The 17,582-nt window shown below is 52.6% G+C and overlaps 5 protein-coding genes across 5 annotated transcripts; 2 read left to right on the plus strand and 3 right to left on the minus strand.

Moving 5' to 3' along the window:
- Positions 1-3,000: 3,000 nt before the first annotated feature.
- On the plus strand, positions 3,001-3,402 carry PG985_008189 (uncharacterized protein; the record flags this gene model as incomplete). Its single annotated transcript, XM_066827957.1, has 2 exons — positions 3,001-3,116; positions 3,171-3,402. 2 exons carry the CDS (start codon positions 3,001-3,003, stop codon positions 3,400-3,402), a joined length of 348 nt encoding a protein of 115 aa, XP_066682869.1.
- A 2,666-nt stretch (positions 3,403-6,068) lies between these two features.
- PG985_008190 (Histone H4) lies at positions 6,069-6,576 on the minus strand (the record flags this gene model as incomplete). The annotated part of the gene is made up of 3 exons (XM_066827958.1): positions 6,069-6,237; positions 6,309-6,446; positions 6,567-6,576. The coding sequence occupies 3 exons, from the start codon at positions 6,574-6,576 to the stop codon at positions 6,074-6,076; spliced, it is 312 nt and encodes a 103-aa protein (XP_066682870.1). The 3' UTR covers positions 6,069-6,073.
- A 2,007-nt stretch (positions 6,577-8,583) lies between these two features.
- On the plus strand, positions 8,584-9,222 carry PG985_008191 (histone-fold-containing protein; the record flags this gene model as incomplete). Its single annotated transcript, XM_066827959.1, has 3 exons — positions 8,584-8,796; positions 8,964-9,116; positions 9,178-9,222. The coding sequence occupies 3 exons, from the start codon at positions 8,584-8,586 to the stop codon at positions 9,220-9,222; spliced, it is 411 nt and encodes a 136-aa protein (XP_066682871.1).
- Positions 9,223-9,915: 693 nt separating this feature from the next.
- PG985_008192 (2-hydroxychromene-2-carboxylate isomerase) lies at positions 9,916-11,250 on the minus strand (the record flags this gene model as incomplete). Its single annotated transcript, XM_066827960.1, has 5 exons — positions 9,916-10,127; positions 10,443-10,718; positions 10,867-10,897; positions 11,030-11,098; positions 11,173-11,250. 5 exons carry the CDS (start codon positions 11,248-11,250, stop codon positions 9,916-9,918), a joined length of 666 nt encoding a protein of 221 aa, XP_066682872.1.
- A 650-nt stretch (positions 11,251-11,900) lies between these two features.
- Positions 11,901-17,148, minus strand: PG985_008193 (uncharacterized protein; the record flags this gene model as incomplete). Its single annotated transcript, XM_066827961.1, has 3 exons — positions 11,901-15,794; positions 15,869-16,831; positions 16,903-17,148. 3 exons carry the CDS (start codon positions 17,146-17,148, stop codon positions 11,901-11,903), a joined length of 5,103 nt encoding a protein of 1,700 aa, XP_066682873.1.
- Between the last annotated feature and the right edge of the window lie 434 nt (positions 17,149-17,582).

A 17,582-nucleotide genomic window follows, 5' to 3' on the forward strand; every position in this document is an offset into this window, starting at 1 on the left:
GCGAATCATTATTTCATTTTTATTTGTTTTATTTCCTCCTTCCATATTGGCACGTTGCATTGGGCTGGTTGATGTTATTCCTATACCGAATGAAAATACGGCGGCTGGCTGGCGGGTGCTCCGAAACATAGCTGCCACTCTAGCCTGAGTAACTCACCTGCAGGGTGAGCCCAAAAACGAAACTGCCAATTTTCCATTCCTAGTGCCTACCCTCCTGAACCGATCGGACGGGCAAAGGAGATCGGCGCCGGTTTCGTTTCGACGGGTGGGGACGCTATCCGAACATTCTAGATCCCGCAGTTCCAGTTCTCGGTATCGCGTTTCTCTCCAAACTCCGGCACAGCCCTTTTGGGTGGACAAGTCTGCGGTCGCCTCTTCCCACGGCGCATATGTAGAGGACTTTCGCATATGCAGACATCCACATAATCAAGAGTCCGGGAGTTGCACACACGCACGCTCACACACACATATTCCGGATATACGGATGCGAAGGGATGTATAAGCCGCAATCCATGACGGCATGAGTAACCGAGCATCGCCGTAGTCTGTACGCGTTGCCGCCAAGACGTCGGTAGACACATCATGAACGGGGCTTAAGTTGAGCCCGTCATGAATCCTCCATTTGTCAGTACCGTCCACCCCAGTTCGGGCTCTGGGGGGTTGTGCGCCCAGCACCGCGTTGGTCGTGAAGTGACTATGACTATTACTGGTTCGCTACAACTCGGCATTTGGCCCCTTTACTCATGCATCAGGACAGGTTCTCTACCTCCGCCACTTCAGACCGCTTCGAGGCAAGTGGCGCGTTGCTGGCAGTCGATCTGTGATATCAAAATAGTTACAAGCTATACCACGTGAATGCTATAACCGCTTTTGCTTCTGATTTTGCCTTGTTAGCGGAAGACGCAAAGGGCGTCAGCTGAATGAATGGGTTTATGCTCTCATTCGCAAGATTTCTGATACGCCCTATGCATACAGTCAACGTGCAGTCATACCGCCTTACATTTCAATTATCAGCTGAGAGGCGTCCATCGAATTTTGCAGCAGCCAGCATGCATCGCAATTGGAGGTATGGGTTATTTTTCTTCCCTGAGGCTTTGGTGGTTGATGGCCGAACTGAACTAGATCGTCCCGGAGATCTGGAATCCGAAAATACCCGCTAACGGTTAAGCGAGCCCAGTGAGGGTGGTGGGTGTGGTGGGGGATGCGGTATTGTTACTAAATTCAGCAGCCGTTGCACCACGTTCGTTTTTGTCGGTCAGCCCGTGTCGTGTCTGTCGGTCGCTTAGGCTCGCGCCATTCCGACTTTCGGATTGCGAGATGGGATTCTTCCTCCGCAAGATTTGTTTGGTCAAGTATACCTGGGTTTACACATTCGAGTTACACGAGTATATCGAGTTGAATCCCGATCTCGCACCGAATTCGGACAGTTCTTATAAACCCCCCACGGAATCACTTCAGCTAAAGTTAAAAGATGATTGTACCACTACTGTAGAATGACCAAGTGCATATATAAGATTATCACCAAGAATAACTCGCTTTACTGCGGCTTAATAGTTCAAATGGCAAACCTGATGGTCATATTCTTCGAGGCCTGCAGCAGATACATAACGCATGCGGACAGATCCATGTGCATCTTGTGGCAAGTGGCTGCAACAAGTGATGGTGGTATAGAGATTGGTGCATCGAACAACTGCATAATCTATCTACACAGCCTTACCAGATGAGCTGTGCTACTTGCTACCCACGTTCGAATCGACATGCATTCGCTCTGCTACCCACGTGGCAGCGATGCAGCGGGCTAGCCGTGGTTGGGTGTATTGAGGGAGAGCTGTCTTGTCTTGCCCGAGAAAGAAAGAGAGAGAAAGAATGCGTTACCTAACCCTTCGGCGGGTTCCGGTGGCCGGGCTAGACGCTGTCAAGCTGAGGCGCAGCAGCTGTGTTCGTTCTCCAGTCAAAAACCCTCCCGTCGTGACTGGTCGATTGCGGGGAGGGGTCGGCAGTGGGCGGCGGATGGCGGATGGCGGATGGCGCCTAGAACGGGCACCAAGCACAGCCACTGTAACATTGCATCTGCATGGACGACCGACCTGCATCGCGCCCCGAACTGACAGGCCCGCCTCGGCTTTCAGCTGGTCGTATCGTATCCCCGAAAAGGGGGTCCGGCAGATCTTCGTGTGTTTCTTTTTCGTTGGGAGAGGAAAGAGGATGATTCTGGACTCGCGATGATGCCCGGTTTGTTGAGCAAGGCCTCTGCCGTTGTTGTTTGCACTTGGCGATCGAACTCAGCCACAGAGACACGGGCGCGCCCACTCCCGGTTTGCATTGACGACCAGCCAGATGCGCAACCATCGTGATCAGATACGAGAAAGGCCTCCGGACTCACATGCTCGATATGCGCCAGAGCCGATGTCATCCTTCTGTGCTCGGCGCAAGGTGGATAGTGGAGTTGCCAGTCTGCATTGCGGCGAAGCAAAGTAGTAGATGAAGCCAGCTGCAGACGGCGAGCACTCTAGCTACAGGCTAGAGTTGTACACGAGCGTGAGTGCCGTGCCGTTCGACCCTACTCTCGTAAATCGAGCTACTCGGCTTCAAGTTCGCGGTGCGCGCTGCTTTGCGCATGATGTTGGGGTGGGAGAACTGAGGATATCATTCGTACGCGTTCCGGAGCATCACACGATAGTTCCATCCCCGAGTGGGTTTGATGGGAGTGCAGTAGACGTTAGGAAGGGTGCTCGGGCCTGTTGACACGATATCGACTCTATCATATTCCTTTTGGTCCTTTCTCTTAGCTGGGCTCGTATTGGGTGCGTGAGGTTGTTGAAGATGTCCGGAGCATAAGATACTATGAACATATTGAAACTTCCTTTACATATTCAACAGCTAGCCAGCAGCGTGATTCGTAAACCTATAACCTTATCAAGCGGCTTGGGTCATGCTGCCGGGCCGTGTAGCAGCATACATGCTAAACCTGGGTGTACCGAGTCGATTAGCTCCATCTCCATGTCTCCGTCTGGCATGCCGTGTGTCATCGCTGCTTCTTTCCAGGCGTCGCGCAAAGCGTCTTTCATGGCCAGGACAGGCGTGCTCTCGATCTTCAGCCGACGATCTACCACCAGGTATGTGACCTTGTAATCGCTCCGGTACGGCCGCAGGACACTCCTTCCTGCTAGGGTATCCTGCTGTCGAAGGCTAGAAGAAGTCGCTGGTTACAGATGCCTCGTCGTCGGCGAACCTGACGCGTTGGCACAGGGCGCGCAGTGCCATGCTGAGCTTGTTGATACCAGCACTGACCCTGGCGAGCTTGAGGTTATGATTGTTGGGCGGTGGGTGCCTGTACTGCAACTTCACAGTCTCGAGCGAGTTGGGGAGGAGCTCGAGCCCCTGGGCCAAGCTGTCCCGTAGATACGCCCGAAGAGCTAGGTCCCTCTTCTCTATGCCGGGGAGGCACCAGTCGATACTTGTCACTGTCTGTAGCTGGCTGGCAATCTGACAGCAGGCAATAGGACTGATCAGGCGCCAGTCGAGGCTGCGGCAGTATTGGCTAGTTATTCGAAATGAGGAGAAAAAGCCGATGGGCCAGCCGGGGGCATGGAGAAGCTCCAGATACGAATGCTGAAATCGAGTGTCGCAGATGTTTTTTGTCAAGTAATTCTTTCTCGTAGGACGGCAGTATGACACTCAAGTCGATTGTACGCATGTGATGGAGTCGTTGTCTGGTGAGAATGTCTCGGGCATCAACCATTCGATCATTCGTCAGGACCACCTCCTGGAAAGTGAACTTTTCGATCTGATGCTGCCATTTTCTGTAGGAGGTGACGTACCTGGACCACGTGGGATTGGGGGTGTTTCTGTCGAAGCTAACTCGCGCGTCCAGGTAGCGGAGGGTGTGAGACGGGACCTCGGGGAGGGTGGACCTTCTCCCTGGCGAAACGAAAGCTCCGTCGGCGCAACTGGGAGTTGATAGAGGGTAGCAATGCTAGGAACTCAGAGTACTAGGGAAGGTGATGATGGCTTGAAGTCGTGAGATGGGCTGGGGTGGTGGGATCCTGGCTTCAGCCCTTAGGCAACCGCCCGACGAACGGCACAGCACTCACAGGCTAGGCTTACCTCGACTGCTTGTAGATGGTCAAGATGTCGTGCGCATGGGAGTCAGGCGACACGTCGGAACTGTCCCTAGTATTCCATGTCTAGATGTCCACTTCAACATCATTGTTGTGCTGTGGTTACAAAGTTGTTTGGTTGATCGTTGCTGTGATGGTTGATAGATCCACAACACATCAAGCAAGGCAGCGGAACTCAGAAATCGTCAGAGTGCATAGCCTGTAGCAATGTATCAATGTAGCTTGCTACTAAGCAAGAGGTAGTAGGGCTATACTAATCATACTACATCTATAATATCACTTGAGTTCCATTGTTGATGACACAACTGGCATACTAGATCAGGGTTCTGCGACTCTGCCTGGTGAGCAGCAGGTACAGCAGGTACAGTCTCCCATGAAGTGGCATGAGATGCGGCAAGGTAGATGATAGCAGTATCGGTGACATGAAAGCGGATACACCATATGGGAAGATAATCCGAACATGTGATGTTGTGCCTCCTGTCTGGGTGGTAAACCAAAGACAAGTTCTTTGCCGACATACCCCAACCAACCAAACATTCCACATGTTGCCCACCCAATGCAGCATCTTTCACGAATTATGGATTAGTCATACTAAGGGCGTTTCAGGGAAACGAGACACGTTATATGTTGACATGGTATTAAGCAGGTATGCCTATCGAACACCTACTGACGCATTGCTTGGGTGATTTCGTGAATAGGCATGAGACCGCTCAGCTACCCATGACAGCAGTAGCAGTACATGGAGTGGAAAAGGAATATGATAAATCTCGTGGCAGGTATTTGGATTGGCATGTACGAGTTTTCATATCCTAACCTTTTGAATTATATGATTTAACTAATGTTTATGTTTTAATCTTCAAATTATAAAATGACAATCATCAATAGCAGCTTTCCAACCCCGAACGCGCCAAATTGCATAACACAATCAACAGAACCCTAAATTCGATATTATTCGATAGAAAAGTATACAATTCACGACGAGGAGACTTTAATGGCTAGCGATAGTTGTGTCATATGAAGGCTGCCGCATTTGTAAGTGGCAGATTACCAAAGACGACAGTCACACTAGAACAGGCAACACACGACATAGCACCAAGACCTCAAACTCTCTAGCTTAATACATAGATAAAACAGAAACACAGTTGACTCATCGTTCATATTGGGCCTACTATCAGTACGCTCTGGGGTGTTATTTCCAGTAACAAGCCTGATGGTGATGCGAGGCTGCGGCACAGCCTTGGCTACATGCAGCCTCGTAACAGAACTAGAACTCCACCTGACATACCAACAACAACACCACCCAATCGCCAGAGGCCATCAGAGAAAATCTACTTATGACTCATGAACACAACCAAACCAACGTGCTTGCTTGGTGACTCAACGAATCATGAACTTTACACGGGCTTTTTCTTGTCATGTGGTGTATTGATTATCTACGGCACCGAGTGTGATCCACACCCGGCATGGCTACCGTACAGATATAGCTTCCGATATGGACATAATATGCCGCACACCACTTTCACAACAAAACATGACCACGAGTGTACGACGCGACAGAACGCGTGTTGGCCTTCGTGACTACGAGACCAAGACTACCAGACGTGCAGCTTACAGATAAAGGACGCAGAATACGAGGCGTCAAACGAGAGTTCACGAGGTAGAGGCAAAAAGACGTGATGTGTTTGGTTTGTAGTTTACTTGTTCTCAAATGTTCCTGTCGGATTGATTATGCCTCGTCGGACAATCCTTATAGTAGAAACCCCCATTCCCTTATGGTACACTTTGTGTGAGCAGAACACCCTTAAAAAATCAAGAACCCAAATCCCATGATTCGTCATGACCAAGCCACTGTGCAGAAATAATTTGCGGCCATCGCAAGAAATGACTTTCGTAACAGACGTGAAACCAGAACACCTTCCAACAGTATGTGTGGACCCAACGCTTGCACTGCTCTAACCACCGAAACCGTACAGGGTGCGGCCTTGACGCTTCAGGGCGTAGACGACATCCAGAGATGTGACAGTCTTGCGCTTGGCGTGCTCAGTGTAGGTGACGGCGTCACGGATGACACCCTCCAGGAAGGACTTCAGAACACCACGGGTCTCCTCGTAGATCACTGTAGTGGGGGAAGACGCGTTAGACACGGAGAAAGACGCAGACGCGTTGTGTGGATCGAGGGGAACTTACTGGCTGAGATACGCTTGACACCACCACGACGTGCGAGACGACGGATAGCGGGCTTGGTGATACCCTGGATGTTGTCGCGCAAAATCTTTCGGTGGCGCTTGGCACCGCCCTTTCCGAGACCCTTGCCGCCCTTGCCGCCTGTAGAAGAGACGCGTCAGTACTCATGGCCAAGATGGGGTGGACACACGACAACGAGGTCGATGACAGGAAGCCATCACCATCGCCGAATGCGGTAGAAGGTGGAGAGATGGTACTTACGTCCAGTCATTGTGAAGGTGGGAGTGGGTGAGAGGAAGTAATGGGTGTTGTGTTGGGATTTGGGTGTGGGAGTATCGTGCAATTAAGCGTTGGTTGCAGGACTTGACGTTTGGGATATGGGAGAAGAGATGTAGAAGCGTGGGGAAACGGCCAAGTTTAAATATGGACGGGAACAAGCGGCAGCTCCAAATCAGATCAGCCTGAGCCCGACAACTCTCGAACGAGCCAGAGCAGCTGGAGCCCCTGCAAGGGAACAAATGGAACTGCAGATGTGTGGAGGGGTGGAAGGGGGATGCGCTAAAAAAGTGCGTCAACTGCTGCTGTAGTGGGCAGTAGTGCGCTGCCTCAGGTACGTACCGCCCGCAGTGGCACGCCGTGAACCATTTTGGGGCCAATCAAAAATCAGACTGCCGACTTTAATTCTTCGGCCTGCACTCGGATGGTGGGGTCCTGACCGACACCTGGAAAATGCACCTCAGCAATTTCCCCCGGCAGACGAGATCCACCAAAATTAGACAACACAGCACGGCATCAGCAGACTGGAATTGTAGGTGAACAAGCAAAATGGAAATCGGAATCCATCCACCATTACCACCACCACCAAAATGCGCGCCCAATACAGGCTAGCGCATACCCAGCCCGCGACCGACGCCCCATTCCTACGCGGTCTCTGCTAGATTGATTGAGTGCTTTTCGTGACTGATCTACTACTACTTACTGCCTTGCCTCGCCCCAGGCCGAGACTCTCGCGTCTTTCACCAGCACACGCGTAACGCGTTCACGGCTCACAGTCCACAACCCAGCCTCCTCGGCCAACTTTGTACCTTCCCCATAGTCACTTCTCCACCAGAAGTATTCATGTGAATCTCATGTTCGATGTTCTCCTGTCTTCCTGTAGATCCCGCTCAACCTTGATCCAGCTCGCGCCCAGCCAATCACTTTCCGGGACGGCAGTGCCGCTGCTTCACTACATATTTCCATGCTCTCCACATGTTCTCCCTCTCTTCCCGCGTGCAGTAGGTACGTACATGTAGGTTGGTAAGTCTATCCCCGGATTCTTGTTTGTGACTATCGAAGTGAAGCTTCCCGCCGCATCGGCAAAGGCTGCTTGCTACTTCAGGCAGATGGAGATCCATGGCTCGCCGGAATCTTGCAGCCGGCAAGTAATTGGATGTACTACCTGTCAAGTCGACGGCCGGATAGAGTCTTGCTGTCGTTTCCCACGTCATTTCTGTCACCGGACATGTATACGGTACGCTTTTGATATCGGCGATGCACATGACGCCACTCGGAGCCTCAATACGCTCGAACTGCAATAGGAACGGATGCAGCTTCCAGCAACCCCAAACTTGCAATGAATACAATATTGTAACTAGAATTTTGCGTACTACATTGACATGATTGAATGCATTCTCTTCTGAGGTGCTGCTGCCTTGTGACACTGGCTGCATCTGACCAGCCTGCCTCAGAAAATGTGCCATACCGTTAATTCGGTCGATATGGCACTAAACTCCGATTCGTGACCAAAGAGTGGACGGCAAGTAAGCTGGAGCTGACTGTTTAGGCGAGTGGGGCCTAGAACTGCTTGATGCACCCAATCAGAAATTCGGCCATCTTTTCCATAGCCAAATTCCCACCTAACGCGCAGTGCATCTTTGACAACGAACCGCACCCCTGTCTGATCCCAGAAAATTAATCAGTTCCATTAGGCGCGCAACTGCCTTACAGCACAGCAGATCCTTTTTTTCCCTTGGAGGCAACAAATCAGTCACCCACACACATTCCCAATTGAGCATTAGCGCCATAACTGCCAAACAACCGCATTCAACCCAGATCAGATCAGCCACTTCCGCCTGTGGCCTTTTCAGATATTTAACCACCCCCCACCACTTACGTTCCTCCAACTCTTTTCCTCATCCACACCACAATCCAATCCACACTCCCATCTCTCACACTCTCAACAACCTCATTGATTTAACCATCAATTCCATCAACCACAACACCATCAATCATCACAATGGCCCGCACCAAGCAGACCGCCCGTAAGTCCACTGGTGGCAAGGCTCCCCGTAAGCAGCTGGCTTCCAAGGCCGCTCGCAAGTCCGCCCCGTCAACCGGTGGTGTCAAGAAGCCTCACCGCTACAAGCCCGGTACCGTCGCTCTTCGTGAGATTCGTCGCTACCAGAAGTCGACTGAGCTCCTGATCCGCAAGCTCCCCTTCCAGCGTCTGGTAAGTCTTTGCATCCCTCATCATCACCTGCCACTGCGACTGCATCCTCACCATCGCGGCGCACTTTCTCCAAAGTGCAATCGCGACGCGTCTGGATTGCAATCAACGCGCGCCTTCCCAACCCCACCTTTTGCATCATCCATTCTAACATTTACTTCTCCTACCAGGTTCGTGAGATTGCCCAGGACTTCAAGTCCGACCTCCGCTTCCAGTCTTCCGCCATTGGTGCTCTCCAGGAGTCCGTCGAGTCTTACCTCGTCTCCCTCTTCGAGGACACCAACCTGTGCGCCATCCACGCCAAGCGTGTCACCATCCAGTCGGTATGTCTCAACCATTTCACACCCTCTTCTCACTTGAACACATTACTAACAACCACTGCAGAAGGACATCCAGCTTGCCCGCCGCCTCCGCGGTGAGCGCAACTAAGCGCGACTCCTACGAGTTTCTGGGGATTGCAACAGTGGAGGATGAACACTTCATGAGCAATATGGAATGGTTTTGATGACAACGGTTTTACAGGGCAAGGGTTAATCATGGCGTTTGTGTTCGCGTTGATTTTACACATTTGATGCTCGACATGCGAGCCTTCTTCATGGGTTGTATAACAGGGCAGTATCCTTACGAGGTCTGCAACACTGCACAATTGAGAATTGATATGAACTGAAACAACCATCTCATCTTCTACTCTTGCCTGTGACTTGTATCTACTATGCATCATTTTGGTTACTACCACTTAGATTGCCACATTGCCTGACGAGATGCTGGCGAGATTCTGCCTGGAAGCATCTTCCCTTGCAATCCGCTGGCCTTGAACATTCTGCCTAGATCTTATTGCCCCGAGTCCGTTCTGTCCCTTGGCGTCGCGCCTTGATCAAGATGACTACAGTTATGGTACTATGGTCAGTACTCTACATAACCAACAGTGGTATTGACTTGCATAATCGATATCATTCATATAAATACCTCTTGGCATGTAAACGATGGCTGAAGGCCACACTGCGTGGAACCTAGTAGATGGACGCGATACAACTAACTACGTGCAAGTCCTAGCTATTCTGGAAATATGGTAGATTCCCGGCCCTTCCCTTCCATGATGACCGCCTTCATCTTCTACTTCTACTAAAGAACCGACTTCCAGCCCCCCTCGCGCGGCCTCTCGAGCCCCATGAACTGCAGCACCTGGCCCATGTGGTCGACGCCCCAGAAGCCCTCGGTCTGGCCCTGGCTGTTGGTGCACACCATCCACGGCAGGCCGAAGGCGCCGTCCGCGAAGGCCTTGTCGGTGTTCTCCTTGAGGGCTGCCTTACCTGCGGTGGCGGCGTCGGCGAGGGCTGTGGAAATGGGGCGACGGGTGCGCAAGTCAGCAAAATGTGGTCTTGTCTCGGGTTTTCGAGTGCAAAGCAGAGGTATTCTGTTCAGACTGGTTTGGAGGTTTGTGGTTCTTTGACTTCTCTCTGCCAAAGTCGGCCACCGGCCCTCCCTCGAGGAGTACTTGTGATAGGACCAAGACTCCGTTTCCGGGTTTGTCTGTGGCTGACTGACAGGAAGACGAAGAGAATGAAGGCCAAAACGAACACAGAAGGGGGGAAAAAGAAACGGGCAAGGGACACAGAGTGGGAGGTAAGCAACGAGAGAAGAAAACTCACCCTTCTTCGCCGTCTCCTCCCCAAAGACCTTGACCAGCAGGGGCCCAAAAACGTCCGGCTTGGCGATCTCGGCGTGGTCGGTCCACATGGCGGCGTAGAGGGCCTCGAGCGCCCGGACGAGCTTCTCCTGGCCCTGGCCCTGCAGCGACAGGGCGCAGACGGCGCGCATCGTGTGCAGCGTGTTGGGCGGGAAGTTGGCGGGCGTGGTGTCGGCCATGGGCACGCCGAAGGCGCGGGCCCAGCGGAGGCGCTCGCGGCCGATCCATTTGTCCTTGTCTGGTTGGTTGGTGTGCGTGTCAGTCCTTTTCTCTCTGTACCTGCGATGCAAGGGATGAGGTGGCATGTGCATGCATGGATGTATAAAGGGTCTGCGACGTATGGTGATGATGGTGACAAGATGGGTGGTACTGGTAGTAGTACTTACTCTTGATCTGGATAGGCGCTGTGTTGCCGCACTGTAGACATCGCACCAGGCAAGGTATCATCAGTTTCTTTCTCCTTGACCACCGTCACCCAGGAGCGCGGGTACGGCTTCGTTCGTCACACTTCCCACCCGCCGTGGTGGATGTGTAATGTGTGCCACTTACAGCATGCATCAGCCCGCCAAGGAAGATGGGGATGAATTCTACTTGGACGCCCTTGAAGATGGGGTCATGCTACCAAACCGCAAGCATCATTCGTCAGTCAAATCGGCCTGAATATCAAAAAGCCAGGGTCTTCTTCCTCTTACCCTCAAGATGTGAAAGGCCTGGTACGCGAAGGGGCTGACCACATCGACATACAGCCGGATACTGGGGGCGGTGACCATGGTGGCGGTTTCCAATCAATTAGATCAATCAATCAATCAATATGCTTAATGCAGGCGCCCGTGTTCCGATTTGGTTGGTAACAGTAACACCCGGATCCAATCGCAGTGGCACAGAAGACTTGAGATATTGTCGCCTCAATTCAGTGCGACTTATAGCACTTCTTTATATTTGATCATCATGATTGCTTTTGGCCACAGCATGCCTATCTGAACCGCTAACTAAGGGCGTACGCTCAACCTCGGCTGGTGGACCGAATCAGTAATCCTAAATCGAGGTGGGGGTGGACCACGGCCAACCTCCAACATGCCGAGCCGTTCCCTCTTGTCTCAGCAGTTCCACCGACACCGAGTCCTACTCTGATTACATGAGCAGCTTCGAGCACACCTATGCAGATCCATGGACTTGTCACTTGCATTGCCGCTCCGCATGAGGTATTGATAACTTTGATGGATTGGAAAAGCTGCCAGTCGACGGTGGTATCCATCTATCTATATACATCATCATCTGGACTCGTGAACATTACAGTACAAAAGACCCGGCAAGCTTAACAAAAATTGCGAACAAGCAGAAAATATTGCAGAATTCCTTTTCCCCCCTTTTGTGACGCCTCTCGAAACAAAAATCCAGACAGACCCGACGGCAGATTAGCTTAAACCATCTGGTTCTTGCCGTTCTTGGCATGCAACCTCGTCAGCACGTCGAATGCGCCCGTGCCCACGCCGCTGAGTTTGCCCATGACGATGCGACTACTGGGCGACGTGAGATCGTCCCAGTCGCCATCGAGGATGGCGTCCTTGAGGAAGGCCAGTGTCGTCTCGAAACTCATCTTGGTGAAGGGACTGACGTTGCCACGGAGACCCATTCGGTTGAACGGAGTAAACGTGCCGTTGCGCGTCATGTAGTCTCCGATCAGGTTGAGATGGCGGTTGTCCACACTGATACCGTGACCACCGAAGACGGCTGACAATTCCTGGATGATGCCGCTGCGCGCCGCTTCAACACCATACACCCGGAGCACGGCCGCGATGTCGTTGGTCTGCGTCTTGTTGGGGTTGATCATGTGAGGGTACTTCTGCATCGCAATCAAGTTCACACCGTTGGTGTGTATGACCGGTCGTTGCCTTTCCTCGCCCGTGGTGGGATCCTTGATCTTCTCATCGGCCACATAAGTACAGTCACTGATGCCGTCAATTTGCTGGATGACAGTCTTCTTGACCGCCGCTTGCACAAGGCTCAGCATGAGGATCTTGGGCATGTTGGCATCAAACTCCAGTGAGAACTCGCACCATCGGCCGCGCTTCTCATCGCACGAGAACTGCGAAATGGCCTGGAATCTTTCAATGGCCCGTGCCTCACGGCTCCTGTTCAGCTTTTGCTTGTCAACACCACCGGCCTCCTCATCGTCGTCAGAATCCCCTTCTGGCGGAGGGCTGCCGCCAAAGCCTTCATCTTCCGGCACGTCGTCCTCATCAACGTCCATGCCTTCCTGGTCCATTCTCTGCTGAATGTTGTCGTCGTCATCGTCATTGGGGCCATAGGAAACAGCCTCGGTTCGGTTTTGGCGAGACTTGGCATTGGTGGCGTCGTCATCACCATCGTCGTCGTCGTCGTCATCCTCGTCACGGGGCGCACGCTCACCCTCGGGCGCAGCCATCTCGACATTGCCAGCCTTGACGCCAATCTCAGGAGCAGAAGCGACATCTCTGGCAGCTCTTGCCTTGATCTCCTTCTCGATGGACTTCTTCAGTAGCGACAGGAATTTACTCTCAACCACCCGGAGCACATCGCCAATCTTGATGCCGTAGGTACTGGTGTACTCATCCGACTTGAAGAATTGCAGCTTGACGTCGTAGATCTTGGCAAGTCGGTAGCCGATGCCCTTGCCCACACGCTCCTTCACGACGACCTTATCGGTGACGTGGGAAAGAGGAAGCCTGCTGATGGCTTTCGAAAAGCGAGTGATCTCCTCTTCGGAAAGCTCCTCGTTCACCATCAAAGTCATGGCTGGTGTCGAGATGTGGTCGCTAGCAGTCATGAGAATTTCTCGGAGACGAGGAATACCCAGGGTGACGTTCTTGGCCGAATGTCCGGCCAAATGGAAGGTGTTCAGCGTCATCTGTGTGGACGGCTCACCAACAGACTGTCCAGCGACGATACCGACGGCCTCGCCCGGTTCCACAAGCGAGCTGAGGTACTTGGTGTGCAGGAGAATCTCGGCATACTTGCGGGCAATGAGCTCGGTGGATGCTGATTTGTTACCCTTCTCCTTGAGGAGACCATCCTCGTTGTTCTTGATGTACTCAGTAACCTTCTCGTAGAACTTCTCCGAGGTGGCAAACGCGTGGCGGTTGGGGTTCAACTCAGTGGAGATGGGGTCGCGGGCAAAAGCGCTGTTGGCCTTGGCTTCCTTGACGGCCTTCTTCATGTACTTCTGCGCGTACTCCTTGGAAGAGAAGATATCCTGTTGCCAGCCTCTCTCGTCGATGGAGAGTTGCGCAACCTCGGAAGCTCGGTTTCGGAGCACGAAGCCAAAGTCGTGGAGGTACTTTTGCTTGGTGATGTCCAACCCATCTTCTCCGTACAAGAATTGAATCATGGACCCATCGGCGTCTCTGACTGAGGTATCGTAGGCGACCTTAAGGCCTTCCATACCCTTGATCAAACAACGTTGCAGGTATCCGGATCTGGATGTCTTGACAGCGGTATCAATAAGACCTTCACGTCCAGCCATGTGATGGAAATAGTACTCCTGAGGACGGATGCCCGTCAAGAAACGGTTCACAATGTAGCCTCCGGCGCGAACATTGGTCTCGTAAGGTCGGAAACAGGGCAAAGACTTTCCGCTCACCATGAGCGGTACTCTTCGGCCTTCCAGAACCTGTTGTCCAAGGTTGCAAGAAATGAGGTTGGCGTTGACACCACTACCCTTGGCTCCGGAAGAAGTCATAGACTGCATTTGGTTCTTGGGGAAGGGTTTCTCAAGACCGTCCGGAAGACAAGCCTTGGTGACTGCACCCGAGACCATGGAGTTTGCTGCATTCATCATCGTATCGAGACCTTCCTGTTGACTGTCGTTTCTCATGACAGCCTCCAGGCGTTCCAACAGCAGAGGATCTGTGGGGCTGATGTCTTCATTCTCGTCCAAACTGACATACTTGGCAGCTGCTTTCAAACCGACAGTCGAGGCAGCAGCCAGCTCCTTTCTACGGTTCGCCTCTCCTTCAGGCGTAAGACGCAAATCATCCATACCACAACTGAAGGCTCGCATTGCTAGGTACCGGGTTAGCAGCCTGCCCATGCAACTCAGAAGCTTTGCAGCAGTCTCAGGCCCCCATGTCTCGTGGATTGCGTGAATGAAACCTCCGCCACTGGGACCCAGGTGAGCCTTATCGAGAATACCGTGGATGAACTCTCCATCCTGGAACAAGACCTTGCCTTCCTCGGTCTTGGATCCCCAACGCGACGCAGGCAATGATGTTTTACCAGTCATCCACAAGTCACCGAAACCAATGGGCTTGATGTTTTTCAAGATGGTTGTGATGACTTGCTTTCCAGTCCACCGGCGTACGGGCTTGAAGACGGTGGGAGGAACCAGCTCGATTCTGTCCGACGTGATGTGCCCATGCTCCGGCCGCAGGGCACCGTAGACAAGCTGGTGATAGGCGCCTTGGTCCAAGAAGGTGTCTTTGTTGCAAAGAGCGACGGACACGGACAAATGATCTTGAATCAGACCTCGCAGGGGCTTTCCAGCCGTGTAAGAGAGGTATTGGTGATCGGTATCGGCGATTTGCATGGCTTCGGCTCTGGCCAGCTCGTTTTGAGGGAAATGCATGTTCATCTCGTCACCGTCGAAATCAGCGTTGTATGTGTTACAGTTGGCGTAGTGCATGCGAAGAGTCTTCTCATTAGGAAGAACCCGCACTCGGTGACCCATGATGGAAGGCTTGTGCAGCGTCGGTTGACGGTTCATCAGGACAACATCTCCATTTCCAAGATGACGGTGCACCTTCTTGCCCTTCTGAGTGTTCTCGTTGTGGTTGCTAGGGGCTAGCAATTGGTTGGCCAAGGCCACACGGTCCTCGGCTGACTTCTTCTTGAGGTTGATAATCTGGCCGTTCTCGTTCTCAATGGCGGCGGCGCCTGGCCACTTGTCCGGGCCGTTGATGACGGCCTGTTGCATCTCGCGGAAATTATGGCTCGTGACAGGTTCGGGATAGGTCAACTTCCGGGCGAACACGGGAGGGACACCGATTTCGCTCGTCTCGATATTCGGGTCCGGACTGATGACGGAACGAGCGGCGTAGTTCACTCGCTTACCCATCATGTTCTTTCGGAACAGACCTTCCTTCTTCTCGAGCTTCTGCTTGATTCCATCGGCTTGTCGCTTGGCAGCTTGTCCCCGAACAGGATTCCGGTCCTTATCGATCATGGAGTTGACAGCGTCCTGCAGCGCAGCGCTGGCCTCGTGCAGTTCACTAATATCCCTTTTCCGGCCGGCCTGCTCTGCTGGAGAGTTGGCGGCTTTGTGAAGCTCGCCAAAGATCTGTGCGATCCTAGACGAAGTATTGAGAATAACCTTGTATAGACCGTTCTGGTCAGACTCGGCGAGGGCGCCACCGGCTGCCAAAGCTTCGGGTCGGAACTTGTTGGGGGGACCAGGACGGTCTGGATGAAGAAGGACTCGGCTGTGATGGGCTTCGACTGCATGCTCTGCGGCTTGGAGTTGTAAAGCAGCGATATCATCTCTTGCTCTTTCTCAAACAGCAGATTAAGCCTGGACAAGACCTCCATTGAGCCGACATATCGCTGTGCAGGCTCTTCTTTCTTCGACTTGGACGCCGTTTGGGCGCCGTCGGTCATGACAACATCGCCGTTTTCATCGAGTTCTTCGCCTTCGCCCTCGTCGCTTGGCTCCTCCTCCTCTTCGGGTTCCTGCTCTTCTTCACTTGACTGAAGCTCCACGTCGGCGATAGCTTCGTCGGTACTGTGGCTCTGCTTTTTCTTCTCAGCGACTTTGGCCTTTTGTCTGAGAGTAAGAGTCAAGGCGTCTTTCCTTCGGAAATTGCCCTGGGCCATCTTGGCAGCATCCTTTTGCGACAGAGCCTTCTCGAAGATCTTGACAAATTGATCCTTTCGATAGCTTGGCGAGATACCCTTGCAAGTCGCGCAGTTTCTGCCCTTGACCATATCTCGGAAGAACTCCTTGACAATTTCCCTGCGCATCTCGGCAGAACCTTCATGTTTTCCTTTCCTGATCTCCGAGGTTGCGAATTTATGCCTCCTCAACGCATGTTCCGTATAGGCCTCTCGCATCTGCATGACCCTGTTTACGGACGCACTATCTACGGCCTCGTCGGCAGCCTCGTCGGCCATTGATGGGACGCCAGGGATGTCCTGGGTGTCGGATGTGATCTTATCCAGATAATGGGCTTCGTTGAGAAGACCATACTGCAACAAGCGGAGTTTGCACGATACAAGCGCGAGGTCTTCGTTCCTCATGCGGAAGCGGTAGCAGTATGCGCATTGCGCCCGGAGTAGTCGCATAATCTGGTCGAGGAATACTGGATGGTATACGGGAACCTGTACGAGTCACGGTCAGTTGCATGTCCGTATTCCTCGAGCGCCTACTCTCCGATAGTTGGGATACATACCGGAAGGTCAATATGACCGGAATGGCCAGGGCAACTGGTCTGGTTAAGACCACATGTGGAACACTGATGCTCGCCCCATGCTCCAAGAGCCGGATCTTGAAGACCGCCCGGGAGAGGGTTTTGCAGATCATCGAAACTTTCAGGGTTCTCAATGCGCCTGACCGAGATGGCTTTGATTTCGGCAGGGGAGAGGAAGTCGAAATCGACGCTGTCGATGCCCGACGAGATAGGTTGTGAGATATTCATGGTGGATGGATGGTGGTGTGACCGGTGGTGTGGGAGCGGCTTGCTCGTTTAGGATTGCTTGGCTAGGACGTAGCAAACTGGCGACTACAGTTTACAAGAGTCAACAGGGAAGACAATATACTCTAGGCCTCAGCTTGGCCTAGAGCATTCAGAATTGCATGTCCCTCGGTAAGCCGGTGTAACTGGGACAGGAAAAAGTGAAGATATCTCGGTTTTTTCCTATAGCTAAGTGGGGTGGAAGTTCACTGTCTTGCTTCGTTCGGTTTGCTCTGCATTGAAATGACCGAGAGTGGCAGAAAACCAGAGGCGCAAGCTGCCGACAACTTTTTTTTAGCGGTGAAAACCGGCAGATAGCGGGGCGGTTTAGCGCCTCTGCACTTAGACTTACAGTGGGAAGCTTAGTGGGCCACCCTCTCTCGACAAGCCCCTGCGAG

Source organism: Apiospora marii (assembly GCF_038362585.1).
Source record: "Apiospora marii strain CBS 49790 chromosome Unknown utg000005l_segment0_segment0, whole genome shotgun sequence".
Taxonomy (NCBI): Eukaryota; Fungi; Ascomycota; class Sordariomycetes; order Amphisphaeriales; family Apiosporaceae; genus Apiospora; species Apiospora marii.